Source organism: Trichoplusia ni, chromosome 15 (assembly GCF_003590095.1).
Source record: "Trichoplusia ni isolate ovarian cell line Hi5 chromosome 15, tn1, whole genome shotgun sequence".
In the NCBI taxonomy this organism is placed as follows: Eukaryota; Metazoa; Arthropoda; class Insecta; order Lepidoptera; family Noctuidae; genus Trichoplusia; species Trichoplusia ni.
This window is the reverse complement of record NC_039492.1, coordinates 1,362,067-1,378,542: the sequence shown is the minus strand read 5'-3', so window position 1 is coordinate 1,378,542 and position 16,476 is coordinate 1,362,067. Positions and strand designations below refer to the sequence as shown.

Here is a 16,476-nt window from a genome sequence, read left to right as displayed (position 1 = left end):
TTTTACGGATTACGATGGCGAGATTACCGAAATACTCTCGCACTCATTGCTATTTTGGATGTGAAGAAGGAGGTAAGATGATTATTGATGATAGAATAAGTGATCTTATTGTAGGAACGATCCGATCGAAGTTTGTACTATTATATATCACTATATTTTTAAAACATAAATTTCACAACCTGCAATTAACTCATTCTTTCTAATTTCAGGTACATTACATCATTTTCCTAAGCCAGACTGTTATAAAGAAAGGTTTGAGATCTGGAAACAAGTTTTAGACGATGATATTATAATGAAAGGAGATACATACATCTACAACCAAATAAGACTATAAACATTTTGAGAAATACTACATAGGTAAAGGAACGGTATTAACGAGAAATGCAGTGCCAACCTTTTACACCAGCCTTATCCCATCAGGTAAATAAATATATTTGCATATTATAACATCCAATTTACATGTAAACAAATATGCAATTAACATTTTGGCAGATGTCTATTAAATGTATGAAATAACTGTGAAATCTGCCCCTAAGATGAACCACAGACCAATAAGTGCTGTTTCAATTTTATTTTCTGTCACCTAATCATCGCAAATGAAGTGCATTAACTGTCCTGTTGGTCTAGTGGCTAGTGTCTTTTAGTGCTATGCCAGAGGTTTTTGGTTTGATTCCCAATCAGGAGAAATATTTGTGTGATGAGCATCATCATTTTGTTCTGTGTCTGGGTGTAAATTATTTCTATATTTAGAAAGTATGTTTATCAGCTGTCTAGTATCCATAACACAAGTTCTGCTTAGCTTGGGACGAGACAACATTGTTTGATAGTTGTGAAATGTTATAATTATGTTAAAATACTTCTAAGTAGTCTTTTGTAGAATTGCACAATTATATTAATAGGTTTTAAAGTATGTGCTTAGTCTTTTCTAACAAGATTATTGCTACTTTCTAGATACCACTAGCTCATCTGCAGTTGCAGAAGTATCAGTTGAACCAGTCGCTTCAGTTTCAATGTTGGAGGATAAGGAAAAGGACATGGAGCAAACAAGCAACAAGTTTTTTGTAGAAGGTATGTTGCAACTCATAATGAAAATCAGTTAAATGTTTTGATTATAAGTATTTTTTATCCATATAAATCATACATATATACTTTTTCTTGTGAATACATATATATACATATATATATTTTGAAATTGATTATATATATATTTTGCATAGGAACATAAATAACCACAAACATTAATGATGTATATATATTTTTTTTTGTTTCAGAATGCAACATATTACTAGCTGAGTGTGAAGAAACTGTAGATTTATTGCTGATTTTTGATAAATTATTTGATTCATTTAATGGCCACTCACACCGTGATACAGCAAAAATACTCAAGGGATGTCTTAAAAACAAATCACCACATTTCCCGTTCTGGGCAGAAATTAAACCTGTTTTTAAATCAATAGAATTTGAAAAAATTGTAAAAAGTCAAGATGGGTCTCAAACAGTTAAATATGATGATTTATAAAATCTGATGATTTAGATTCTGATTTTGCAGTTGATTCCTTAATTTCAACAATGAGTCAAATTATTTTTAGTAATTTGATTTTGCATTCGGAAGCGAAGAAATATGTACCCTGGATATATAATAAAAAAACTAAATCTAATATATTTAAAAATTGTAATTGTATTGTTGATTTACTTCAACAAGAAATTGATCCTAATGCATTTAATTACATGATTGATTATACAAAAAAATCACATGTGATTCATTTATTAAATTACTTAATGAAATATATTTTATGATTGAGACTTGATCGCCCGAAATAATAACTTAAAAAAATAATAATTGTGTTTTTTATAAATTGCAGATGTGATTTTTCAATTATTCAATGCGATGAACATAAATTGATTTTAACTAATTATATAATTAATTTGTTCATCAACTTAATTGTAAATAGTTGGTGTACGGGTGTAAATAGAATTTTAACAGGAAAAATTGCTGATTTTGATAATAACGATACTTAAATTACAAGCATACAATTTCTATAAAATTCATAAAAAAGGAAATAATGTGAATGATATTTAAAACCTTATTGTTAATTAAATGATTTGATTGATTTAAATCATGTGATTTTTGATGGGTGGCCATTTCCAACCATCTACTTTATTTACATCGATAAATAAAATAGAAGGTTCTCAATTATACCCTTAATAATTTAAAAATGGTTTCTATTAATGTGAATTAATTGGTGATTGTAATATACCATAAGTGTATTATGAATGTTAGCCAATGAAATTAAACCATATTACGATTTTATTAGAGAATAATTTTTCTAAATCATATTACTTAGTAAATTATAATAGTAAAAATGTGTCAAAGTAAAAGTGGTTTAATTTCAATACGTTGTAGACGTTAATTAATAAATTGTATAAATTATCCGTATTTATAAATAAAGAAAAATCTTTATATTTTTGTTGTATTCTTTTTTCTCTTTAGTACATTTTATACACGGCAAAAATGCTGTACTATGCGTAACTACCTATAGCAACCTATAGATATTATGTAGATGAGTGCATACATACATATAGCTATAGATCGCTTCGCAGACGCTAGCGCCATCTAGTTTACAGGGCAAGTAGTGAAATAAAGAACTGATCTGTCAGTGTCTCATCTATACCAGTATTATATGTATTATCTATGGTCCGTCAACTACTACATGACAGCGCCAGCGGCAATCAGCGTGCGGGGCCCGAGGGGAGAGTGGAGTTCTAAAGTTCAGAAATACAAGTCAACTTCAACTCGGTTGCTATTTGGTTGCTATAATTCGTCGACTTTTCGACAATCAGTCTTGACCTTCAAACTGTTAAAGACTGACTTTGGGAAAAATCTCAAGTGACTAAGATAAAGAACTCTAGAAAATTGAAATTATTCTGATGATGATTAAAAAAAAATGATTAAAAATTAATAACATTTTTAATGATCTTATCAATTTCTGAACGTAACTCTTAGTCTCATGTGACAAATTGGCATATGACAATGTCATTCACTTGTTGAATGTTGATTGTTCTAGGATATCATCGTGTCGTGTAAACTTGCAGTGGATTTTTATTCCAATTCGTTAAGAATCCAGGAAAACAGTTCTATCTATTCCGAGTGTAATGTAAAATACTGGTGTTAAGATCTGGCATCTACAGGTTGCCGTGAATGAAGACTTCGTACCCTACTGTAAGGTAATGTGATTGTAGTTTTCTCTATTTACAATTGCCTCACCAAGCCGACAATTAAGTGAGCTTAATTAGATTTATCGTAGGCGTCATTGTGGATAAATTACAGTATATTGTAGATTTATCTAAAACCTACCGTATGTTGTCCACAGGCAGGGAATTTTGCTTAAATAGTTAACTGTTGACGTAAACATGATTTTAATGTGAAATTATAGATTATATTATTAATATTTTCTTAAAACATCATAATAAGGGTGAACTAGTAAATGTCCAAATCTTTTAGGTAAATTTTAATGATTTATATTTTATGAACACTTATTTAATACAAAACCTTAATATCAACTAATTGTAGTCGCTTTTCTAGGTATTTAGTGCAAACGTTATCAGGTACGGCTAATTTTGTGTTTTATTGTTTATACTAAAATGCAAAGATATAGCTTCAAACAAGAGTGATGACTTTATTTAAAAAATGTATTTGCTGATAAAAGTACGTAACTATGATAACAAAATGTGTCATACTCGCGTGTTAGCTAATTACAGTTTACATGATTCATAATCTCCAATAATCTTTACAAATCTATTGAAGCAAATACATGAACATTTTAAAAAGACTAGCTGAGACAACAACCTTTATCACTGTATCAGTTACTTAATATTTCAGTTTACAATCAAGGCTAATTCTTTTACCCTGTGTTCATTATATTTTTCTATCATTCCAGTATTTAAGTCAGGATGAACTACAACAGCAACCCAGAGTCACCTGCAGACAGACCAGCCAAGGTCCTCAGGCTTGATAAAGGATATATTAAAACTATACCTGGTATATTGAAACTAGTGCAGCTGGTAAGTGTAATAAAATACTATTATAGAAACACTGAAAAAGAAAAATGTTCTTTTTTACTTTTGTTCTCAACAATCATCTTTTTTTGGAGTGATATCAATCACACATCTATTATTTGTAGTATGATTCTTACAAAAACGAATTTGTAGTTGCTAATTTGATTTGATGTATCATTTACCTCAGAGTATAGGGGTTTCTTCTTTCTTCTTTTACTTTCAAGCATTGTTAGTTATAACATACCATTTTATTTCAGGCCTGCAACTTTATAGGTTTCATTTGCATCAAGATATCGTGGACATGGGTGTCGGCAATCTTTTACAACATCCTGTACTGGGTGGCCAACATCATCACAGCGCTGATACTCTTCATGTACACATTCCATGTCATTGAGAAGTATGATAGACTGCCGTGGCTGAAGCTTGAGTTCTTCTACTGTGTCATAGTATGTTTGACATACATTGGCTGCTCAATATTTGCCACTACCATTGGTGAGAGTGTGGGTTATGCAGTTGGGGTAAGTTGTATTTATTTGTTTCTATAGTAACTATAGTTTTTTATTAAACTTTGTACTAGAACCTGTATTTAGAACTCTTTATGCAAGACTCTTGCAATTTCATAATAAGCTAGGCTTCACTAGGAGTAGAGGCTTACAAAAAGTGCTCTAAATTATAAACATACAGTCAGATTGTTTTTGCGTGCATATCTTACGCCTATCTCTTATCTAATGAATTTGAAATACCTCACGTCATTTGACTGCCAAATAGACGACTTTTACTGTTATTGAATAGCATATTGCCCGTTATACAAGAATACATATTTTATGCACCAGCTAACTCACATGAGCACGTTATTATTTTATGATCAAAAATTTTTACATGCCAATTATTCATCCATTCCAGTTCTTCGGTCTCTGCGCAATCATAGCGTATGGTTTCGACGGCTTCTTGAAGTACAAGGCGTGGAAGAGAGGGCTCCCACCGCAGTAAACACGTGAGACTCGATGAGACCTACCTCTAGTTATTCACATCGCGTGTAACGGCGCCGTCATTGACACTGCATTATTTTTGACTAAATGGAATTGAGGGGAAAACAGCACATTCGTCTGGATTCGTTGTTTTCCCTACAACAATTTGTTGGTAGTAATTTAGTGCTAGCCTAAAGCAGATGCTAGATGTGTGTTTTCGCTTAGCGTAATATATCGGCGAGCAAGAGAGCAGGGTAATACGTCGGCGCCATGCAGTTTTATTTTGTGTATGTTGCGTTTAAGAGTAAGTGTGAAATTTGTTTTAGTATTTCACTTATAGTTAAGTAAAAATTAATCTATTTTGAAACCTGATAATCATGTTTGACATTGTATCTGTGTTCATAAGATGCTGACATGTGCATGTGCCTTGATATATCTGATGTGCCTTTTATTATATTTAATTATACAAAGTCAAGAAAACGTTTATATATTTTATCTATGTCTTCTGTAATATTTAGGTAATCTAAAATATATTAACATTTTCTATAAAAATATACCTTTTTATATAATTATACATTCATTATATTTGATAAGGAAACTATTGATCCCAATTCCAACTTTCTTAACCATTCAATAATTACTGGTTAGTAACCACACAGTACAAAGGTTTTCAATTTGCAATTTACGGAACGAAACATTGTGGATAAACCAAATATTATAATCTAGGAAATACCATATTAATGAACAAACAGTTATGTATTTTTTCATACGTTCTCATAAATAAACTATTTGTAACTATATTCATGTTAACAAAACAAAATGATTTAATATAACATGGAATTTAAAAAAATAACTTTGTTACGAGCCTTTCAAATATAAATTGTATGTCTAACATAAATACAGCTGTACACACATTAACTTGCTGTGTTGAAATGCACAATAAATACCTTCTGTTAAACATTTACTATAAATATTTATATATAGTATATTTATACTTTATAAATCTAAAACTAACTCTTTGTTTACCATGTATTTTACACAAAATGACATTATTATTTATATATCTGTCAATAAGTATATAATTACTTTAAAATCATGTTAAACTTTAACCCACCATTAATTTCGGTAGGTACATACTGAACATTGGGTCCAATATGTTTTTGGGCATTTTGTTTCTGTAGATTTAAGTTTAATTAGTATTTTGTGATCTATTTCTACTTACTGTTATATCTCTTTCTTGGTTTTACTTTTTTTTGTTTGAATATATTTTTTGATTTCGATATCAGACGAAAGTAAGAAACACAACATGTAAATCATTAATTTGAAGTCAAGTACGTTATAACAATTATTATTAATTAAGAGAATGCCTTAACGACCAAAGGTTTTTCTGTACCTGTTTAGCAATAACACAAATATTTAGAGGATCGAACACAACCTATCTCATACACAGTTTTATATATCAAGCTGTCAGATGTTCTAGTGTCTATAAATTAAATGTGTGACTTTATCGGCTAAGCTGTACTGTTCACTTAAGGGTTAAAATCGTGTGGACTTTTTATACGACTGTTGTAGAAACCACGCCCCAAATGTTAAATCCATAACTTTTCAACAGTTTCTTTTGTATTTCTTGAAAGTTTGGGTTAAACAAAATTTGGGCAAAGCATTTTCTATGAAAGTTTACAAACTCACTTGGTAATATTATATTTTTAAAGATCGTATGTCGACATCGCCATCATTATTTTTAATACTGCTCAGCCCATTTATTGTCTGTGTAATTTTGTCGATTGTATAACCATGCTGCCTTAATAAGAATAGTGTAAGTCTTATCTTAACCTCATTTAAGTATTTTTAATAGCTTTATAATTTTTGTATTAATTTAATTACACCAGTTATTGTAAGACTTTGTAAGAATTTATTAATTATACAAATTGTTACTTAATGTTTAAACATTTTATATGTTTTGTTTTGAACTTTTCAACTCTTGAAGTAATATAATGGGTGCAAATAGTTATAGCCATTCCCATTTAAACTTGAATGGAAAGTAATGAAAAATTAAAGACATAGATTCGTTGTAATATGAACAAAACATACCTATGTGTACTGGACAGCTTTGAAAAAAAGTTATGGTATGAGCTAAGCCGGTGGAAAAGGGCTTTGTAGTCATTGTGTACGTCAACAAAGGAATTTATTAAAATGAGAATCGAAAGATACGAAAATAGATCTTAGCACATTTTTTTCAATAGCTATTTGATAAGATTGTTACGCAACCATAATCGCATATTTTATGATGTTTATTGATGTACCGTTAACAAATAAAACAACTGAACACATTTATGTAGTTTTATTTTATACAACAATGACAGGAAATAACAAAAGCCGGTCAAACCGGATACAGTGCATCATACACAGGCACAGTTGGCAAATCAGTGATCAAAATCTGTGCCACAAGTGCTTTAGAAAAAGCAACCTTATTGCTTTAAAGAACATTTGCTCCGAATGTAAAAACGAATGCAATTTTGAATAATATCAGTTAGACGATATTTATAAATATAATATTTTTAAAGTTATAAAAGTAACATTATACTTTAAATAATAACAAATAAGAACCTTGTATAAAACTGTAGAAAAGGTATTCTGTGATTACAGCAGACATTTTATTTTGCTATCGGACAACCATAGCAAATTATCTACATTAGTTTCATATAAAAATACATTTGAATTAAAATAAATGACGAATTTCATGTGCAAACGATCGGAATAAATAAAATTCCATAAATAATACCTATATATTACACATACATTAATATACAATCAGCAGATAAACAGTTTTCCTTATTTGCTAAGTATTTACAATAACACTGTTGTTAATATCGTCAATAATATGACCGTATATAGCTATCACGCAAGTTATTCGTGTTAAAGAGAACTAAAAACACCCGTTTGACAGAATTTTTAATTATATCTAAAATACGTTTAACATTCTTTAAATTTAATATTTATAGGTATAAACTTTTTGTTAAATGAGTCGAAAAAAGCCATCAAAAATGTAAGCGAATATATTTCGGCGTTTATAAACTTACAAAAGCTTTTTTTCAATTTAATATATATACTAATTATAGTAATTTTACAATATCGCACAATTTTATTACGGCAATATCAAAAGTACATATTGTGATTGGAGCAAAATTTACAATAGTGAGCACAACTTGGCAAATTCACATTACTTAGATATTAATAGGTATTTGACACGAATGTGAGCAAAGCATATGTGGACGGAAGTTTACACAGACATCTTAAATCTAAAGCGACAATCTAATAAAGTCATAATAGTATGTTTTTGTACAAAGAAAAATAAACCGTATTACACAAGAACGATAACATTGCAGAAGTTAATAACTTTATTTTATACCCTTACATACACCTGAGAGGAACAAATCATATTGAAAATCCAAGCAGCAGTTTTTTTTTAACTTATTTTTTTTTTACGCGTAAAATTGGTAGCATATTTCACAAGCATAATCTCATAAAGGCGAAGGGTACTAGAGGTCCCATAATATTCCAATAAGTAGACGGACATACACGACATAAGCACTTAAAATATATTTAAATAGTAAAAAAAATACAATTGATTTATTATTTACAAAATAAACTCTGAAGATGATTAGTACATAATAGTATAAGTTAGCACTTAGCAATATTATCACAATAAATATCTAAGAATAATTCTTTTTACAAGCACGTAATACGATAACTTTATATTGTTAAACATATTCAACATTCGTCATAATATATCGTGTGAAAATGAGGTCATTACTCTTAAAAGGTTTACCTATTAAGGCTATCGGTTATATTTTGTTTAGAAGCTGTGTCAATGGCATAAGGCTTCATATACCAAGTTTGATTTTAAGTCAGTCCTCTACCTAGTCATTCCACTTTTTATTTTACTAACAATCTGCTGTTACTTATAGCAAATTGCAGAGTGTCGTTCATTGATCAAAACTGAAGATTACATTTGTCATGAAATTGTAACTTATTTAATAAGTAATAAAATTATTCATATTCTCGTTTAGGGCTTTATATTCGACATTGTAGTTTATGAGTAGGTTAACCAACAACGATGACGGTTTTTGGTTACCAAATAAGTCTATAGTGATTGTGGCATAGTACAAACGAATTATTGAATATGTTCAAAATTAAATGAATAACTTTCTAATAAGTACTTACACATTGAGGTATGATTTGCCCTTGTGCAATAATATATTCCACTCCTAGTTTCCAACATTTTTGTGTTATAAGATGTAAAACTGCTAAATTCTAGACCGTTTATTTATAGTTTTAATATTTTACATGTAACCAAAATGTGCACGCCAAATGTGACATTGTTAATGTGGGATTTGTCAAAGCAATAAATTACAATGTTTAAGTTTTTACAATGTAATGCTGATGAGCGAAGTAGTTTTTATAGTACATTCAGTTTCCGTTGTTTAACTATTTATTTTCCATGACGAAATGTCTTGTATCATTGAGACAATTGCTTGCTTCTACTTCATTCCTTTAGCCTATAATCTCTAAAGTTTCAGAGATTTTCACAATATATTTTATCTAGCAATGGAGCAAGATTGAAAGTCCTTTGTTTCCACAATACTCATTTCAAAACATTTTCAGCATGACGTAATCGTTTAGTTTAGAATTCATATTTCATTGCATTTTATCTCATCTGACGCGTTGCATTTGCTTATCAGTCGAAAAAATAGGCTTATCATTGACACAAATGATTAATCTCAATGCCAGAGGCTGGACGACTAAAATAAATAGGTGGGAATTAAATATAATACAAAATATTACACTTAAACACTAGTCTTTGTAATAAAATTGTGATAAAATGAACAATTATGAAACTATCGTTGAAGTTTGGTCCTTAATGCTACGAGCTAAGATTGATTTCAGTCGACAAGTCTGTAACTGCGTAATGGAAGTTTATCCGACGAAGTGCATTCATAACTGTGATGAAAATGTAACAAAACCGTAAGTCAAAATCCTCTAAAGACTAGGTCTTGATCCTTCAACGTATGCTTTCCGCAAATCTCCTTTTAACACTGAACAGCATCTTAGGTTCACAACACTTCACTAGTCTCTTAAATGTATAGCCTCACCGACAGCTGTTCCTACTGCAGTTAGGGCAGTGCTGGCGGCGTGGTGACGTGTGTCTGCTTGGCGAGCACGCGGTGGCCCTGCGCCAGCTCGCCCGCCTTCAGGGCCTTGTACTTGAGGAAGGCATCTCCTCCGTATACCACCATCGCTAGGTAGCCAAAGAACTGGAAGTATGTGGTACATGTTAGAAAAGTTTATTGAAATGGAAAACCTGGCCGGAATTGGAGAAGCTCTAAAAATAACGTATGTTAGAAAGGGTATAACGTGCAAGGATTTTTTTTTTTTGCTTTAGAAGAAATTCTGTATTCAACAGTAGCCTGACTTCTACTCGACATTAATGAACAGAATGCACACATCTGTAAGCCCATGTATTAAAATGCATGTCTCTCCGATACAAATATTTTAAACACGCATTCCCAGTCTAGGTAAGACCTGATGCACATAAAACGTTTTCTATAAAGTTAATAACGCGCAAACATTTTTCCTCATTAGCATTCTGAGCATGCAAACGTACAGAGAAACTAAACGATTGGCCGAGTATTATTATCACGTTCGGCACATAACAAACAAATTAGTTTCCATAATGGAGGCTGGAAAGGTAAAGAAGTCGTAAACTTTATGTCTACGGAGTGATTGAGTAAGGAAGGGAAACTAAATATAGGTAAGAAAGGGTATGATGGCTCTTTCCTATCTTCGGCAGAACTTGTATAGTATTAGCCAGTATTCAAACAACAGCTTCATAACGGGAAGGAAAACCGATAAGTTACGTTTTCTGCCTACTCAATAGTATTGAAATAGTACAGGATAATGTTCCCAAGCAAAGTGAATATGAACCAAGAATTTCTCAGAACAATTTCTTACTTGGAATTCAAACGACAAATGAGAAAATCTAAATGTAGGTTCGACGTGACTAGAATAGGAAAAGTAAAGAAAAACAGGATACTTAATAAACAATACAGATTCAGTAGGTAATAGCGAAGGAGCACTTCAAATGTTTTATACTACTTTGCTCATGTTTTCCGAGAGCATAAAAGTAACAGAAGAGGATATTAAAAAGGAGGGGTCTATTTGGAATCTATTCGAAGGGTTCAAAATGATTATTTTCATAAAAAAAACCTTATCACAAAAATACCAAAAAAAACCGTAAGTAAAGATGACATAAACCTAAAAAAAACTATTAAGTTTGACAGACATGAGAACCACTTGATATTAGCATATCAGACACTTAAACACAAAATACCTGGCTTATGATGTCACCGAACAGAATCTTAATGAATTTACCTCACTAAGAGGAGCACGGTTAGCACGCGGTATAGTCAATTAGTTATGGACATATATTTATAGATTTGTTCTACAGCTCGGTCACGTATGGAGTCTGCGTGTTTGTGTGTGTCGGCCGGCTTTTGTTTTTAAATAAGATATGAACAGGTGGTGACTGCGACATGTGGGGAATTCGATCGATAATGTTTGTACTGTTATTTACTGATACTGTTACGGCATTAACGCTTGTCTTAGTGTTTTAATAATATACTAAATAGTCTTTCTTTCGGTTTAGAAAATCTGATCCATCTACCTTTAGGTGTTAGTCAAATATATACCTGTAACAGAGATTGGGACGAACATTTCTAGGTATAGAGGAACTTCCTACATGATCTGTGAAGGGACAAATTTGTCTACATAACTTCTACCTTATACAACAAAAACTCCAAATATTTATGAAATATCTATATTGATAAAGCTACAACTGAAAATGTTGCAAAAGAAAATAATAGACAATTCAACTCACCCCAGCAGCTGAATAAGCGGCAGCCCCGAACGCGACAACTATAGTCGAAGCAATCAGGTAGAGGAACACCATGACTATGTAGGCGATCATCTCGATCTTCAGCCACTTGATGTTGTGGTACTTCTCCACGATGTGGAACAGGTACAGCACCAGCAGACCGCCCGAGAACCAGAGCCCTAGGTGCGCCACTATGTTGAAGTAGACCCCGCGACCATTCGACCAGAACGCCGATGATTGGATGCAGATGAAACCGATTAGGTTGAGTACCTGTGGTATACGATTAACCTTAGTTATTAATTCAATTGTGGCTTAAGGAAACAGGACAAGATTTGAATGATAAATATGCAGTTAGTAATTTATTCCTTGTGTCGCGGGCGGATTCACAAACATTCAAGTTACATGCACAAAACTCCCAGATCCAGGACAGGAATACGTGGATGAATCAAACGTTTGTCCTCCCGGGGTTCGAACCCTTTACGTCGTCGCGCACAGTGACGTTGGCGTGGTGACCAATCGGTTTTCCGTGCAATTGAAAGTCATTTTAAATTTCATTTATCTCCTAAGGGTATTTAAGCAGTATCACTTGATCAGACACAATACCTGATCAGTACATATTTTGTAACGCACATTAGCAACCATTACGATATCATATAAATAGATAGAAAATATTGTTATGTATGGTTGTAGGTATGTACCTAAACATGAGTTTGAGACGGTTAGGTTAGATACTTTTGTGTATGTCCCTTCATAAGAAAGTGACTGCCAATCGGGTCAAAAGCCAGCCACTAGAATAGTTACTTTCTATTTGTTTTAGATCAAAGACCTTACAATGGCTCCCTGCCAGGTAGACGCTTATCATTATCACGTTCATAATTAGACACCAGTAATGTGTAAATGAACGTTTAGCTTAATGCGTCACAAACACTCGAACAATATGTTTTGTTCTTAGGTATGCGCGCATTAGATGTAATCGGTTCAAATGCTTCGCGGTGGGATTCGGTATGTAAACTGACGTACGGTATGTGATTGTTGTACTTAGTCATGCTTGTTTTATAGCCAGACTATCATTAGTTGTTCACGTGTTTGCCTATCTGAGCCATCGCGTAGATTTAGCCTTTAGGAACCAATTTTAAAGTGAAAAGTGACAATAGTAGCTTGTGTCTCCGTTTTGTTCTTGGAAACATCACGCTTATTCTGGCGCAGTCTGAATATAAGAGGACCAAGTGTAGTGCAGTACTTACAATAACGACAACTTTAATGATCCCCGGCAGCGTCTTGACGTACGAGGGGTCGAAGCGCGTCTCCGTGATAAACACGGTGTTCGTGGAGCCCATCGTCTGCGGCGGGGGCGGCGGCGGCAACTGGTTCGGATACGCCATCTTGGAAGATCATCTGAAAAATTACTTAATTTAATATCCAGTGTTGGAGGTAGGTTTTACTACCTTTAATGCTTATTTGTTAAAGGGTGAGAGGTTAATGCCCTTTAATCTAAGCTGAGAGCTTGGTATAGAGATATATCGGACTCCCACTGGCTGAAAAACCCGGTTCGGACCTCGCCTCTGCCTACGTTGCAGGAATGATTGCGAATGGTTTACGCGCTTCCAGTGGTAAGTGTTTTCACCATACCCACTTTTTTTGTTAACGATTAGAGTTTTTTGCTTTGGGTACTCCCCGTATTACTGTTTTTGATCACACAAATAATTACTACATACTTTTTGCTTCAACGGAAACTCAAGATTATGTTACGGAGTCCCGCGAATCAGCGACTACTCTAGTATGAAATAAGATCCCTTTGAACTTGATCTTCAAGGAATGCTGATTCAATTAGTGCCTTTATCTGATGCCGAGGTGCACTAGTGAATCATTGAATTACACACATAAGGCGGAGGTCAATAACTAATAATTGACCTATCACTGGACATGATCATGATTTATATGGAAGCCAAAGGTGCAGTAATTTAAGACATGTAAAGAGAACAATTTATATAAATAGCCACTTCAGATTTTAATACGTTTACAAAACAAAAAGATGAGATTTTTTTTTGGCTCAGCTTGCGACTTGTTTGACTGCACGGAGAGCGACATGTCGCGGGTTCGATCCAAACGAGTATTGTATTTGTCTGATCCATGATGCTTGTTCAAAGTTTGGGAGAGCTGTGCTTGTGTCTTGAATGTTTGTGGAACCGCGAGATTTAATTTCTTAGCGCATAAACTGTTTAATAAAATAATACCTTTTGTACAGCCTGGGCAAAACTTCATGCCATTTAGGGTAAATTTCTTATTGTAGCAAGAATTTTATTTTTAAGGTTAACTACTAGCTTTTCGCCCGCGGCTTCGCCCGCGTCTAGGTCGGTTATATCGCGTTTCCAAGAGAACTCTTCAAAAGTCCGGGATAAAAACAATCCTATGTTCTTTCTCAAGGTCGACTCTATGTCTGTACCAAATTTCATTAAAATCAGTTCAGTGGTTTAGACGTGAAACCGTAACAGACAGGCAGACAGTTACTTTCGCATTTATAATATTAGTAGGGAAATAGGGATAGTCTCAAATACAACCACTTGATTTGTCATAATGTAATACATCTGAAATATTAATCAATCAATACTTTTGAAAATGATTCATCACCAAAGTGCCTCTTATGGAACACACATGGCTTTCTGCAAATTCTCTGAGTCATACAAAGATCCCTCTACTTGGCTAGATCATAAATTTCATTGTCATTTCCTATATGTTTGGTAAAGCCTGACTACCTTTTTTTGTGTCTTAAGGTCTCAAAATGTTGCTAGTGTTATTTTCTTATCATGAAATCGGCCTGTCTCATTCAGTTTATGATGTTTTTTTTTTATAAAAATTAACAGAAAGATTGGAGAAATTGAATCTATTAACTCTTTAAAAAACAAAACATAATTGATTGCCAGCATTTAGAAATATAGCACAATGTATTATGTATGTTTATTCAATGATATGACAATGAAATAAATTTATAACAACTTAGGTATTTCAGTGACCTTAAAGTTTTTTTCTAGAAATTTAAATTGAGATTCATATTCTACAAATTTCTTCCTTATCTATGATAAAGATAACACACTCAGAGTAAAGATAACAATGAATCTAAAACAGATAAATAGCCATGAGAGACCTTGAATTTGAACTTGAATAATTAGCACTGTTGTCTCGGGCTAGTAAAGCAAATTGCTAATGTACCATTAAATTATCACAACCGAACAAATAAATATGCTTAAATGTAATTAATATTAGTGAATTAAAAATTAAAATATTTAGTTTTTTACTACATTTTTTTTTTCATTTGTGTAGAGTTATTTTTTACAACTACAATGAACATATATTAGTACACACACACACCAAGATAACTTTTTTGTCTGTTGAATTAGAAGTCTGTCTGACTGTGCTGTGCTTGTTCGTTCTGGCTAATCTCTGAAATGGCTGGACCAGTTTTGAGGTGACTATTATTGACAAGTGGCTGAATTAGATGTTATAGGGAGTAACTTAGGCTACTTTTATTTTAGAATAATAAGTTCATATTCATCACAGAAATAAATATTCATAATAAGTTCATCACAGAAATACTTATTAACTTTTATATCACTGCGGATAATTGAATTTTATTAAAATTTAAAATAACATTTTTTTACAGCTCTTAAAAATAAATATAAAAGACGCGAAATTAAAAACTTACATAAACTTGGCCGTCTGTTATTCAGCCTGTTACGCGCTGTACAACACTACGAAGCAAATCACGTAAACTGAGCGAGCCACATCCCGATAAGCAAGGATGCGCCGTAACTATGTATTCAGTTACCTTGACACTATATTACTAACCGATACCGCGCTGTGACTCCGTGAGGAGCTCGTAAAATATCAATGACTCATATTTTTAAATAACATAGCGCACTTCAACATTAGCCTGAGACCGCGGGTGTTATTTGTTTACCCAGACGTAACGTCTTCCAACTTTGTGTTTTGTTGGAAGGGAGCGACGCGAAATTAATGTACAACACTTCAAATTTACTTTAAAGTGCACGTAATTTTAGAATGCAAATATTTCTAATTCATAAAGCGATTATTATTTTTGCGCTTGTTCGTAAATACGTATTTATAAAAACAGACTTATTCCGAGACTGACCAAAGTGACAGCTAGAGTGCCATCGGCGGAATGACTGTGACAGACAAGTGACAGCAACAAATGTCACTGGCAGTGTTGCTGTTGGCATTATATTCAACGACAGCCTGTTGTTTTGAAAAACAATTTTACCAATAAATACAGTCAATCAATTTTACTTATCACGAGTTTGCAATACGTATACCTTTTTACACCTCTACATTGTTTTTGTACATTGTCCTTTTACATAAATCAATAATACTAGAAATGTCTAAAATGAAAATGTAAAACTATTTTCCAAGAAAATCTTTGAGGTTAATTTACTTCATTTTCTTTCAATGAATCAAATTGCCTTCGGGAAGATGGTTTTATTGAAATGCCATTGCAGTGTTGTT

General features: G+C 32.6%; 2 protein-coding genes and 1 long non-coding RNA gene across 6 annotated transcripts; 2 read left to right on the top strand and 1 right to left on the bottom strand.

Annotated features, from left to right (window-relative positions):
- Positions 1-378: 378 nt before the first annotated feature.
- On the top strand, positions 379-1,311 carry LOC113501481. The gene is made up of 3 exons (XR_003401290.1): positions 379-420; positions 952-1,068; positions 1,272-1,311. It is a non-coding gene; the product is annotated as an uncharacterized LOC113501481 (long non-coding RNA).
- Positions 1,312-3,030: 1,719 nt separating this feature from the next.
- LOC113501480 (plasmolipin-like) lies at positions 3,031-7,354 on the top strand. The gene is made up of 4 exons (XM_026882644.1): positions 3,031-3,225; positions 3,939-4,062; positions 4,314-4,574; positions 4,960-7,354. Exons 2-4 carry the CDS (start codon positions 3,952-3,954, stop codon positions 5,044-5,046), a joined length of 459 nt encoding a protein of 152 aa, XP_026738445.1. The 5' UTR covers positions 3,031-3,225; positions 3,939-3,951; the 3' UTR covers positions 5,047-7,354.
- Positions 7,351-16,226, bottom strand: LOC113501479 (CKLF-like MARVEL transmembrane domain-containing protein 4). Of its 4 annotated transcripts, none has more exons than XM_026882641.1 (4): positions 15,659-16,226; positions 13,203-13,364; positions 11,962-12,228; positions 7,351-10,339 (listed from the first exon to the last, which is right to left on the bottom strand). In XM_026882641.1, exons 2-4 carry the CDS (start codon positions 13,338-13,340, stop codon positions 10,199-10,201), a joined length of 546 nt encoding a protein of 181 aa, XP_026738442.1. In that variant the 5' UTR covers positions 13,341-13,364; positions 15,659-16,226; the 3' UTR covers positions 7,351-10,198. The 4 variants fall into 4 exon arrangements, with proteins under 4 accessions (XP_026738442.1, XP_026738444.1, XP_026738441.1 ...); XM_026882643.1 differs by having other exon boundaries at positions 13,203-13,353; positions 16,106-16,226; XM_026882640.1 differs by having other exon boundaries at positions 13,203-13,353; positions 15,659-16,223.
- Positions 16,227-16,476: the final 250 nt, after the last annotated feature.